The sequence below is a fragment of the Scyliorhinus canicula genome, chromosome 5 (genome assembly GCF_902713615.1).
Source record: "Scyliorhinus canicula chromosome 5, sScyCan1.1, whole genome shotgun sequence".
Lineage (NCBI taxonomy): Eukaryota > Metazoa > Chordata > Chondrichthyes > Carcharhiniformes > Scyliorhinidae > Scyliorhinus > Scyliorhinus canicula.
The window spans coordinates 232,355,475-232,368,780 of NC_052150.1; the positions used below are offsets into that span (position 1 = coordinate 232,355,475).

The following is a 13,306-nucleotide window of genomic DNA, read 5'->3' on the forward strand; positions in this document are numbered from 1 at the left end:
GAGATGTGGGAAGCAGGGGAGATGTGGGAAGGGGAGGGGGAGATGTGGGAAGCAGGGGAGATGTGGGAAGCAGGGGGAGATGTGGGAAGGGGAGGGGGTGATGTGGGAAGCAGGGCGGATGTGGGAAGCAGGGGGGATGTGGGAAGCAGGGGGGATGTGGGAAGCAGGGCTGATGTGGGAAGCAGGGCGGATGTGGGAAGCAGGGGGGATGTGGGAAGCAGGGCTGATGTGGGAAGCAGGGGGGGATGTGGGAAGCAGGGGAGATGTGGGAAGGGGAGGGGGAGATGTGGGAAGCAGGGGAGATGTGGGAAGGGGAGGGGGAGATGTGGGAAGCAGGGGGGATGTAGGAAGCAGGTATTGGATTGGATTGGATTTATTTATTGACACGTGTTCCGAGGTACAGTGAAAAGTATTTTTCTGCAGGAAGCTCAACAGATCATTCAGTACATGGGAAGAAAAGGGAATTAAACAAAATTCAAGAAAATACATAATAGGGCAACACAAGATATACAATGTAACTACATAAGCATTGGCATCGGATGAAGCAGACAGGGTGTAGTGTTAATGAGGTCAGTCAATAAGAGGGTCATTTAGGAGTCTGGTGACAGCGGGGAAGAAGCTGTTTTTGAGTCTGTTCGTGCGTGTTCTCAGACTTCTGTATCTCCTGCCCGATGGAAGAAGTTGGAAAAGTGAGTAAGCTGGGTGGGAGGGGTCTTTGATTATGCTGCCTGCTTTCCCCAGGCAGCGGGAGGTGTAGATGGAATCAATGGATGGGAGGCAGGTTCGTGTGATGGACTGGGCGGTATTCACGACTCTCTGAAGTTCCTTGCGGTCCTGGGCCGAGCAGTTACCATACCAGGCTGTGATGCAGCCCGATAGGATGCTCTCTATAGTGCATCTGTAAAAGTTGGTAAGGGTTAATGTGGACATGCCGAATTTCCTTAGTTTCCTGAGGAAGTATAGGCGCTGTTGTGCTTTCTTGGTGATAGCGTCGACGTGGGTGGACCAGGACAGATTTTTGGTGATGTGCACCCCTAGGAATTTGAAACTGCTAACCATCTCTACCTCGGCTCCGTTGATGCTGACAGGGGTGTGTACAGTACTATGCTTCCTGAAGTCGATGACCAGCTCTTTAGTTTTGCTGGCATTGAGGGAGAGATTGTTGTCGTTGCACCACTCCACTAGGTTCTCTATCTCCCTCCTGTATTCTGACTCGTCGTTATTCGAGATCCGGCCCACTATGGTCGTATCGTCAACAAACTTGTAGATGGAGATTTGGGAAGCAGGGGTGATGTGGGAAGGGGACAAGGCTGATGTGGGAAGCAGGGGAGATGTGGGAAGGGGACAAGGCTGATGTGGGAAGCAGGGGAGATGTGGGAAGGGGACAAGGCTGATGTGGGAAGCAGGGGAGATGTGGGAAGCAGGGCTGATGTAGGAAGCAAGGGGGATGTGGGAAGCAGGGGGGATGTGGGAAGCAGGGGGGATGTGGGAAGCAGGGGGGATGTGGGAAGCAGGGGAGATGTGGGAAGCAGGGCTGATGTGGGAAGGGGGGGGATGTGGGAAGCAGGGGAGATGTGGGAAGCAGGGGGGATGTGGGAAGGGGGGGATGTGGGAAGCAGGGGAGATGTGGGAAGCAGGGGGGATGTGGGAAGCAGGGGGGATGTGGGAAGCAGGGGAGATGTGGGATGCAGGGGGATGTGGGATGCAGGGGAGATGTGGGAAGCAGGGGAGATGTGGGAAAGGGAGGGGCTGATGTGGGAAGCAGGGGGGATGTGGGAAGGGGAGGGGCTGATGTTGGAAGCAGGGGAGATGTGGGAAGCAGGGGAGATGTTGGAAGCAGGGGGGATGTGGGAAGCAGGGGGGGGATATGGGAAGCAGGGGGGATGTGGGGAGCAGGGGGGATGTGGGAAGCAGGGGAGATGTGGGAAGCAAGGGAGATGTGGGAAGGGGAGGGGCTGATGTGGGAAGCAGGGGTGAGGTGGGAAGCAGGGGGGATGTGGGAAGGGGACAGGGCTGATGTGGGAAGCAGGGGAGATGTGGGAAGGGGGGGTGTGGGAAGCAGAGGGGATGTGGGAAGCAGGGGAGATGTGGGAAGCAGGGGGGATGTGGGAAGGGGGGGATGTGGGAAGTAGGGCTGATGTGGGAAGCAGGGGAGATGTGGGAAGCAGGGGGGATGTGGGAAGGGGAGGGGCTGATGTGGGAAGCAGGGGGGATGTGGGAAGCAAGGGAGATGTGGGAAGCAGGGGGGATGTGGGAAGCAGGGGGGATGTGGGAAGCAGGGGGGATGTGGGAAGCAGGGCGGATGTGGGAAGCAGGGGGGATGTGGGAAGCAGGGGAGATGTGGGAAGCAGGGGAGATGTGGGAAGCAGGGGGGATGTGGGAAACGGGGGATGTGGGAAGCAGGGGGGATGTGGGAAGCAGGGCTGATGTGGGAAGCAAGGGAGATGTGGGAAGCAGGGGGGGATGTGGGAAGCAGGGAGGATGTGGGAAGCAGGGGGGATGTGGGAAGCAGGGGGGATGTGGGAAGGGGACAGGGGAGATGTGGGAAGCAGAGGGGATGTGGGAAGGGGACAGGGCTGATGTGGGAAGCAGGGGGGATGTGGGAAGGGGAGGGGCTGATGTGGGAAGCAGGGGGGATGTGGGAAGCAGGGGGGATGTGGGAAGCAGGGGGGATGTGGGAAGCAGGGGGGATGTGGGAAGCACGGGAGATGTGGGAAGCAGGGGGGATGTGGGAAGCAGGGGGGATGTGGGAAGCAGGGGAGATGTGGGAAGGGGACAGGACTGATGTGGGAAGCAGGGGGGATGTGGGAAGCAGGGGAGATGTAGGAAGGGGACAGGGCTGCTGTGGGAAGGGGTCAGGGCTGCTGTGGGAAGGGGACAGTGCTGATATGGGAAGGGGACAGGGCTGCTGTGGGAAGGGGTCAGGGCTGCTGTGGGAAGGGGTCAGGGCTGCTGTGGGAAGGGGTCAGGGCTGCTGTGGGAAGGGGACAGGGCTGCTGTGGGAAGGGGACAGGGCTGCTGTGGGAAGCAGGGGGGATGTGGGAAGGGGACAGTGCTGATATGGGAAGGGGACAGGGCTGCTGTGGGAAGGGGTCAGGGCTGCTGTGGGAAGGGGTCAGGGCTGATATGGGATGGGGACAGGGCTGCTGTGGGAAGGGGACAGGGCTGCTGTGGGAAGGGGACAGGGCTGCTGTGGGAAGGGGACAGGGCTGCTGTGGGAAGGGGACAGGGCTGCTGTGGGAAGGGGACAGGGCTGCTGTGGGAAGGGGTCAGGGCTGCTGTGGGAAGGGGTCAGGGCTGATATGGGAAGGGGACAGGACTGCTGTGGGAAGGGGACAGGGCTGCTGTGGGAAGGGGACAGGGCTGCTGTGGGAAGCAGGGGGGATGTGGGAAGCAGGGGAGATGTAGGAAGGGGACAGTGCTGATATGGGAAGGGGACAGGGCTGCTGTGGGAAGGGGACAGTGCTGATATGGGAAGGGGACAGGACTGATGTGGGAAGGGAGCAGGGCTGATATGGGAAGGGAGTGATGTGGGAAGGGGACAGGGCTGCTGTGGGAAGGGGTCAGGGCTGCTGTGGGAAGGGGTCAGGGCTGCTGTGGGAAGGGGTCAGGGCTGCTGTGGGAAGGGGACAGTGCTGATATGGGAAGGGGACAGGGCTGCTGTGGGAAGGGGTCAGGGCTGCTGTGGGAAGGGGTCAGGGCTGCTGTGGGAAGGGGTCAGGGCTGCTGTGGGAAGGGGACAGTGCTGATATGGGAAGGGGACAGGGCTGCTGTGGGAAGGGGTCAGGGCTGCTGTGGGAAGGGGACAGGGCTGCTGTGGGAAGGGGTCAGGGCTGCTGTGGGAAGGGGTCAGGGCTGCTGTGGGAAGGGGACAGTGCTGATATGGGAAGGGGACAGGGCTGCTGTGGGAAGGGGTCAGGGCTGCTGTGGGAAGGGGTCAGGGCTGCTGTGGGAAGGGGTCAGGGCTGCTGTGGGAAGGGGACAGTGCTGATATGGGAAGGGGACAGGGCTGCTGTGGGAAGGGGTCAGGGCTGCTGTGGGAAGGGGTCAGGGCTGCTGTGGGAAGGGGTCAGGGCTGCTGTGGGAAGGGGTCAGGGCTGCTGTGGGAAGGGGACAGGGCTGCTGTGGGAAGGGGTCAGGGCTGCTGTGGGAAGGGGTCAGGGCTGATATGGGAAGGGAGTGATGTGGGAAGGGGACAGGGCTGCTGTGGGAAGGGCACAGGGCTGATGTGGGAAGGGGACAGGGTTGCTGTGGGAAGGGCACAGGGCTGATGTGGGAAGGGGACAGGGCTGCTGTGGGAAGGGGACAGGGCTGATATGGGATGGGGACAGGGCTGCTGTGGGAAGGGGACAGGGCTGCTGTGGGAAGGGGACAGGGCTGCTGTGGGAAGGGGTCAGGGCTGCTGTGGGAAGGGGTCAGGGCTGCTGTGGGAAGGGGTCAGGGCTGCTGTGGGAAGGGGACAGGGCTGCTGTGGGAAGGGGACAGGGCTGCTGTGGGAAGGGGTCAGGGCTGCTGTGGGAAGGGGACAGGGCTGCTGTGGGAAGGGGACAGGGCTGATATGGGAAGGGAGTGATGTGGGAAGCAGGGGGGACATTACTCTTGGATCACACAAGCAAAGGGCCAACGCAGACACAATGGACCAAAATGGTTTCTTCAGTACCTGTACCTGTACCTGTACCTGTACCTCTTCACTTCTGGTGGAATTTGGCAGATTGGAGCCAACTGTCTGCCATTAGCGGGGTCCAGTGTTTGTGAAGTGTGAAGGAATTAATGTGAAGCTCCTGGGTTCTGGCCCTCCGTGTGGTTTGGGTATATGAATCCTGGTGATGAATCCTGCTGTTTTGGGTCAGCAGGATTGAAATAGTCAGTGTTTTAGTGTGTGTGTGTGTGTGTGTGTGTGTGTGTGTGTGTTGGGTAGAGACCGGACTGTAAGGTCAACAGTCAGTAGATTTGCTGGGGGCTCCCTACAGTGACATTCCGCCTTGTGGGGGGTGTGAATTTGTGATTCAGCTGTGGGGGTGTGATTGTGAGGGGTGACTCTGACCAGACTGAGGGTGGAGCGCTCTGCTGACTGTGGTACTTCACAGCTTTCGGCCTGTGTGGACAATCTCTGTTTACAATCGCTGGATGCAGGTTATAGAAAATGACAGAGTGAGGAGCTTAGGTCCCGAATTACTCCGTACTGAACTGTTAGTGAGGCAGCTCCATTTGAAAGCATATTCTTTAACATTCCTCACTACAGCTGGACATCAGGAATTCTCCAAAAACACAGATTTGGTCTTTATTGGACAGGATACTGTTTTCTGTACTGGCCAATCCCCTATTGAGGGTTGTCCTTTCCTGAGTCAGGAGTAGGACCAGATTGAATATGGCAGCTGGGAGTCTGGGGCCCTTCCTCCATTGCAACTACCCCCCCTCCCACACCCCACTGAACATTGTCACCTGCCTTTCACAGGATGAAGTCGCTCGAACAGGATGCACTCAAAGCACAGATGGTGATCGCCAAATCGAAGGAGCCGCGGAAACGCAGCCCGCTGGACCAGCTGTCGGAGTCGCCATCACCTGCCGCTACCCCCTCCCCCACACCGCTGGACGGTAGGTACAGCCCCCTCCCCCACACCGCTGGGTACGTACAGCCCCCTCCCCCACACCGCTGGGTACGTACAGCCCCCTCCCCCACACCGCTGGACGGTACGTACAGCCCCCTCCCCCACACCGCTGGGCGGTACGTACAGCCCCCTCCCCCACACCGCTGGACGGTACGTACAGCCCCCTCCCCCACACCGCTGGGCGGTACGTACAGCCCCCTCCCCCACACCGCTGGACGGTACGTACAGCCCCCTCCCCCACACCGCTGGGCGGTGCATACAGCCCCCTCCCCCACACCGCCGGACGGTATGTACAGCCCCCTCCCCCACACCGCTAGACGGTACGTACAGCCCCCTCCCCCACAGCCCCCTCCCCCACACCGCTGGGCGGTACATACAGCCCCCTACCCCCACACCGCTGGGCGGCACTTACAGCCCCCTCCCCCACACCGCTGGCCCCCCTCCCCCACACCGCTGGACAGTACGTACAGCCCCCTCCCCCACACCGCTGGACGGTACATACAGCCCCCTACCCCCCACACCGCTGGGCGGCACGTACAGCCCACTCCCCCACACCGCTGGCCCCCCTCCCCCACACCGCTGGACAGTACGTACAGCCCCCTCCCCCACACCGCTGGACGGTACATACAGCCCCCTACCCCCACACCGCTGGGCGGCACGTACAGCCCCCTCCCCCACAGCCCCCTCCCCCACACCGCTGGACGGTACATACAGCCCCCTACCCCCACACCGCTGGGCGGCACGTACAGCCCCCTCCCCCACAGCCCCCTCCCCCACACCGCTGGACAGTACGTACAGCCCCCTACCCCACACCGCTGGACGGTACGTATAGCCCCCTCCCCCACACCGCTGGACAGTACGTACAGCCCCCTCCCCCACACCGCTGGACGGTACGTACAGCCCCCTCCCCCACACCGCTGGGCGGTACGTACAGCCCAGACCCCCACACCGCTGGACGGTACGTACAGCCCCCTCCCCCACACCGCTGGGCGGTACGTACAGCCCCCTCCCCCACACCGCTGGGCGGTACGTACAGCCCCCTCCCCCACACCGCTGGACAGTACGTACAGCCCCCTACCCCACACCGCTGGACGGTACGTACAGCCCCCTCCCCCCACACCGCTGGACGGTACGTACAGCCCCCTCCCCCACACCGCTGGGCGGTACGTACAGCCCCCACCCCCACAGCCCCCTCCCCCACACAAATGGACGGTACGTACAGCCCCCTCCCCCACACCGCTGGACGGTACGTACAGCCCCCTCCCCCACACCGCTGGACGGTACGTACAGCCCCTTCCCCCACACCGCTGGGCGGGACGTACAGCCCCCTCCCCCACACCACTGGACGGTACGTACAGCCCCCTACCCCACACCGCTGGACGGTACGTACAGCCCCCTCCCCCACACCGCTGGACGGTACGTACAGCCCCCTACCCCACGCCGCTGGGCGGTACGTACAGCCCCCTCCCCCACACCGCTGGACGGTACGTACAGCCCAGACCCCCACACCGCTGGACGGTACGTACAGCCCCCTACCCCACACCGCTGGGCGGTACGTACAGCCCCCTACCCCACACCGTTGGATGGTACGTACAGCCCCCTACTCCACACCGCTGGGCGGTACGTACAGCCCCCTACCCCATACCGCTGGACGGTACGTACAGCCCCCTCCCCCACACCGCTGGACGGTACGTACAGCCCCCTCCCCCACAGCCCCCCCCCCCCCCCCCCACACCGCTGGACGGTACGTACAGCCCCCTCCCCCACACCGCTGAACAGTACGTACAGCCCCCTCCCCCACATTCCATGGACAGTGTGTACACACCCCCTCACACACACTCTATGGACAGTGTGTACACACCCCCACACACACACTCCATGGACAGTGTGTACACCCCCCCCCCCCCCCACACACACACCCACATACACCCCCACACACACACTCCATGGACAGTGTGTACACACCCCCCCCCCCCCCACACACACACCCACATACACACACTTTATGGACAGTGTGTACACCCCCCCCCCCCACACACACTCCATGGACAGTGTGTACACACCCCCATACACACACTCCATGGACAGTGTGTACACCCCCCCCCCCCCCCACACACACCCCCACACACACACTCCATGGACAGTGTGTACACACCCCCATACACACACCCACACCCCCCCCCCCCCACACACACACACCCACACACACACTCCATGGACAGTGTGTACACACCCCCACACACACACTCCATGGACAGTGTGTACACCCCCCCCACACACACCCCCACACACACACTCCATGGACAGTGTGTACACACCCCCATACACACACCCACACCCCCCCCCCCCACACACACACACCCACACACACACTCCATGGACAGTGTGTACACACCCCCACACACACACCCCCACACACACACACTCCATGGACAGTGTGTACACCCCCCCCACACACACCCCCACACACACACTCCATGGACAGTGTGTACACACCCCCATACACACACCCACACCCCCCCCCCCCCACACACACACACCCACCACACACACTCCATGGACAGTGTGTACACACCCCCACACACACACACTCCATGGACAGTGTGTACACACCCCCACACACACACTCCATGGACAGTGTGTACACCCCCCCCACCACACACACTCCATGGACAGTGTGTACACCCCCCCCCCCACACACATCCACACACACACTCCATGGACAGTGTGTACACACCCCCCCACACACACACCCCCACACACACACCCCCACACACTCCATGGACAGTGTGTACACACCCCTACACACACACTCCCACACACACACACTCCATGGACAGTGTGTACACCCCCCCCCCCCCACACACATCCACACACACACTCCATGGACAGTGTGTACACCCCCACACACACACACCCCCACACACACACACTCCATGGACAGTGTGTACACACCCCCACACACACACACTCCATGGACAGTGTGTACACACCCACACGCACACACTCCATGGACAGTGTGTACACACCCCCACGCACACACTCCATGGACAGTGTGTACACCCCCCCCACACACACCCCCCCACACACACACACCCCCACGCACACACTCCATGGACAGTGTGTACACCCCCCCACACACACACCCCCACACACACACACCCCCACACACACACTCCATGGACAGTGTGTACACCCCCCACACACACACCCCCACACACACACACCCCCACACACACACACTCCATGGACAGTGTGTACACACCCACACACACACACCCCCACACACACACTCCATGGACAGTGTGTACACCCCCCACACACACACCCCCACACACACACACACCCCCACACACACACACTCCATGGACAGTGTGTACACACCCCCACACACACACACACTCCATGGGCAGTGTGTACACACCCACACACACACACTCCATGGACAGTGTGTACACACCCCCACACACACACACACTCCATGGGCAGTGTGTACACACCCACACACACACACTCCATGGACAGTGTGTACACACCCACACACACCCCCACACACACACACTCCATGGACAGTGTGTACACCCCCCCCCCCCACACACACACATCCACACACACACTCTATGGACAGTGTGTACACACCCCCACACACACACTCCATGGACAGTGTGTACACACCCCCACACACACACCCCCACACACACACTCCATGGACAGTGTGTACACACCCATACACACACATTCCATGGACAGTGTGTACACACCCCCACACACACACTCCATGGACAGTGTGTACACCCCCCCCCCCCACACACACATCCACACACACACTCCATGGACAGTGTGTACACACCCCCACACACACACCCCCACACACACACACTCCATGTACAGTGTGTACACACCCCCACACACACACACCCCCACACACACACACTCCATGGACAGTGTGTACACACCCCCACACACACACCCCCACACACACACACTCCACAATCCCCATGCCTTCCACTGCTTCCCTCTCTCTCCTTTGCTGTGGGTGGGGAAAGAGTCTAGATGCTGGTGAGCTTCACAATGTTCAATGTATTTTTGTGCCCAGTTTCCTGCGTCAGTTTCACATCCTCATTGACTCCTGTGGAGAGAAGGGTCAATGACTCGTTGTGAAAGCTTTCTGGAAGAGTAATCCAGACTGGAAACATGAACTTCCTTCTCTCTCCACATAGGCTGTCCGACCTGCTAAAATTGTCCCGCATTTTCAGTTTAGTTTCCGATTCCAGTGTCGGCAGTAATTTGCTGTAATTACCGCTGAGTGTTAATTGTGTGTGTTACAGATCACAGTCCTCGCAGTGTCACATCGCCTGGGCGCCTGGTGAGTCCACTTTCCATTTAAAAAGAATATGCTTCTGGTAAAAGTCCCATTCCCTCGTTTAACATCATTGATTCCCCCCCTCCACCCCCTGCAGGATCGTCTCCACCCGGTGTCCAGCTTAACCCCCCCCCCACGTGGTCTCCCCCTCCCCTCCTCTCTTCACTCCGCCCCCCCCTCAGCTCTTTTATCAACCCCCCCCCACTCTTTCTCTCCCCATTCCCCCTCTGTACCCTTTTCCCAGCAATCCTCACCCCCTACATAGAACATTACAGCACAGAACAGGCCCTTCGGCCCTCGATGTTGTGCCGAGCCATGATCACCCTACTCAAACCCAGGTATCCACCCTATACCCGTAACCCAATAACCCCCCCCCCCCCCTTAACCTTACTTTTTAGGACACTACGGGCAATTTAGCATGGCCAATCCACCTAACCCGCACATCTTTGGACTGTGGGAGGAAACCAGAGCACCCGGAGGAAACCCACGCACACACGGGGAGGATGTGCAGACTCCGCACAGACAGTGACCCAGCCGGGAATCGAACCTGGGACCCTGGAGCTGTGAAGCATTTATGCTAACCACCATGCTACCGTGCTGCCCGTGTCTGCTGAGTTCAGCTGTATCCCTGCCTGGGTTTAACTGTGTCATCCTGCAATCAATATTCATGCTGGACGCCAAGAATTGTGTGTGGTTGTGTGTCTTTACGTATGTGCCTACTTGTGCATGTGTGCGTGCACAGGTTTGTGCGTGTGCTTGATTTCTACATGCGTGTACGGAAGTATCTTTTTGTTTGTATGTTTGTGTGTGATTGTGTGCCTGGGTGTTTGGCAATTCCTGGCGTGACTGCGCACGACTGCCTGTGATATTGCATCTTCCTAATTTCTTACACCCTTACAGAGCAGTGTTGGATATTTCTCCGTCCTTTTCTCACTCTTCTTTACTGTACCTTACAGTCCTGGTCAGAAAAGAAGTTTGATTACCGTCAGTTTGCAGCTATCCCATCTTCTAAACCAGTTTACGATATCCAGGTACAGGCTGCATGCTGTCTCCCCACCAGTGCCATTGTTGTTCCAACCAGCTGCCTCTTAGTTGTTGCATTGTCCGGTGTGCTGTGTTACATGGAGGGGACATCACGTCTATCAGCATGCTGCTAAGGGGAAGCATGGGGTCAGGGTCTTGCTATTCGCTGCTGCTTTGTGGAGGGACCTCCTATCCTGTGAGTTGAATTGGCATGTGCTTTTTGGTGTTGTGTTTCTTGAGGCTCTTGTCGAGCAGATACTAAGGGCTTGGACTGAAGCTCTGCCTATCGGGATGCTCAAAAGGCTGGGAGACTTGTCTTGTCGAAGATAACTCCGAGGTGGGATTGGTCCATGCCTGGTTCTGTTCTTATTTATCTCGTTGGAAGCAGAGAGTTAGCTTCAATGGATCTCTCTGGTGTCCCCCAAGAATCTGGCGTTCGTTCCAGTATGTTTCTCATCTGTATGCTCAATGACATACAGTAACTATGGCACAAAGGACACCATTCAGCCCATCTAATCTGTGCCAGCTCTGTATAATGTCAGTTCTGTTCACCCACACTGTCCCCATAGCCCTGCAGGATTATTTCCCTCAAAAGCCTATCCAATTTCCATTGCAAACTCTTCTTCTTTGTCTACCTTATCTTCCCTCTCGAGGACCCTCGCATCCTGGGAACCAGAGCTGGACACGATACTCGAGTTGTAACCTAACCAGAGCTTTATAGAGGTTCAGTACAACTTTCTACTTTCTCACACAGTATTTTAGGATGCAATATTACATAACAGACTTATGAATTAGGGACAGAAATAGGCCACTCGACCCCTCCAGCCTGCTAGAACTATGGAATCTACGGCGTGGAGACATGCCCTTCGGCCAAACTGCTCAATGCCAACCAAACGGCCCATTTACGCTCACCTCATTTTCCTGCATTTGGACCATATCCCTCCAGACCTTTCCTATCCATGTATCTGTCCAAATGCCTTTTAGAACATAAGAACATAAGAGAACATAAGAACATAAGAACTAGGAGCAGGAGTAGGCCATCTGGCCCCTCGAGCCTGCTCCGCCATTCAATGAGATCATGGCTGATCTTTTGTGGACTCAGCTCCACTTTCCGGCCCGAACACCATAACCCTTAATCCCTTTATTCTTCAAAAAACTATCTATCTTTACCTTAAAAACATGTAATGAAGGAGCCTCAACTGCTTCACTGGGCAAGGAATTCCATAGATTCACAACCCTTTGGGTGAAGAAGTTCCTCCTAAACTCAGTCCTAAATCTACTTCCCCTTATTTTGAGGCTATGCCCCCTAGTTCTGCTTTCACCCGCCAGTGGAAACAACCTGCCCGCATCTATCCTATCTATTCCCTTCATAATTTTAAATGTTTCTATAAGATCCCCCCTCATCCTTCTAAATTCCAACGAGTACAGTCCCAGTCTACTCAACCTCTCCTCATAATCCAACCCCTTCAGCTCTGGGATTAACCTAGTGAATCTCCTCTGCACACCCTCCAGCGCCAGTACGTCCTTTCTCAGGTAAGGAGACCAAAACTGAACAAAATACTCCAGGTGTGGCCGCACTAACACCTTATACAATTGCAACATAACCTCCCTAGTCTTAAACTCCATCCCTCTAGCAATGAAGGACAAAATTCCATTTGCCTTCTTAATCACCTGTTGCACTTGTAAACCAACCTTCTGTGACTCATGCACTAGCACACCCAAGTCTCTCTGAACAGCGGCATGCTTTAATATTTTATCGTTTAAATAATAATCCCGTTTGCTGTTATTCCTACCAAAATGGATAACCTCACATTTGTCAACATTGTATTCCATCTGCCAGACCCGAGCCCATTCACTTAACCTATCCAAATCCCTCTGCAGACTTCCAGTATCCTCTGCACTAATCGCTTTACCACTCATCTTAATGTCATCTGCAAACTTGGACACATTGCCCTTGGTCCCCAACTCCAAATCATCAATGTAAATTGTGAACAATTGTGGGCCCAACACGGATCCCTGAGGGACACCACTAGCTACTGATTGCCAACCAGAGAAACACCCATTTATCCCAACTCTTTGCTTTCTATTAATTAACCAATCCTCTATCCATGCTACTACTTTACCCTTAATGCCATGCATCTTTATCTTATGCAGCAACCTTTTGTGTGGCACCTTGTCAAAGGCTTTCTGGAAATCCAGATATACCACATCCATCGGCTCCCCGTTATCGACTGCACTGGTAATGTCCTCAAAACATTCCACTAAATTAGTTAGGCATGACCTGCCCTTTACGAACCCATGCTGCGTCTGC

General features: G+C 57.3%; 1 protein-coding gene across 3 annotated transcripts in view; it reads left to right on the top strand.

Annotated features, from left to right (window-relative positions):
- The first annotated feature begins 5,448 nt into the window (after positions 1-5,448).
- Positions 5,449-13,306, top strand: part of LOC119966675 (protein scribble homolog) — a 38,507-nt gene continuing 30,649 nt past the window's right edge. For 2 of the 3 annotated variants that reach the window (XM_038798734.1, XM_038798737.1), the window contains exons 1-3: positions 5,449-5,595; positions 9,938-9,975; positions 10,929-11,003. In XM_038798734.1, the coding sequence (XP_038654662.1) occupies positions 5,457-5,595; positions 9,938-9,975; positions 10,929-11,003 (252 nt within the window). In that variant the 5' untranslated portion in view covers positions 5,449-5,456. The remainder of the gene's footprint in view (positions 5,596-9,937; positions 9,976-10,928; positions 11,004-13,306) is intronic. The other variant, XM_038798736.1, reaches the window with a different exon arrangement.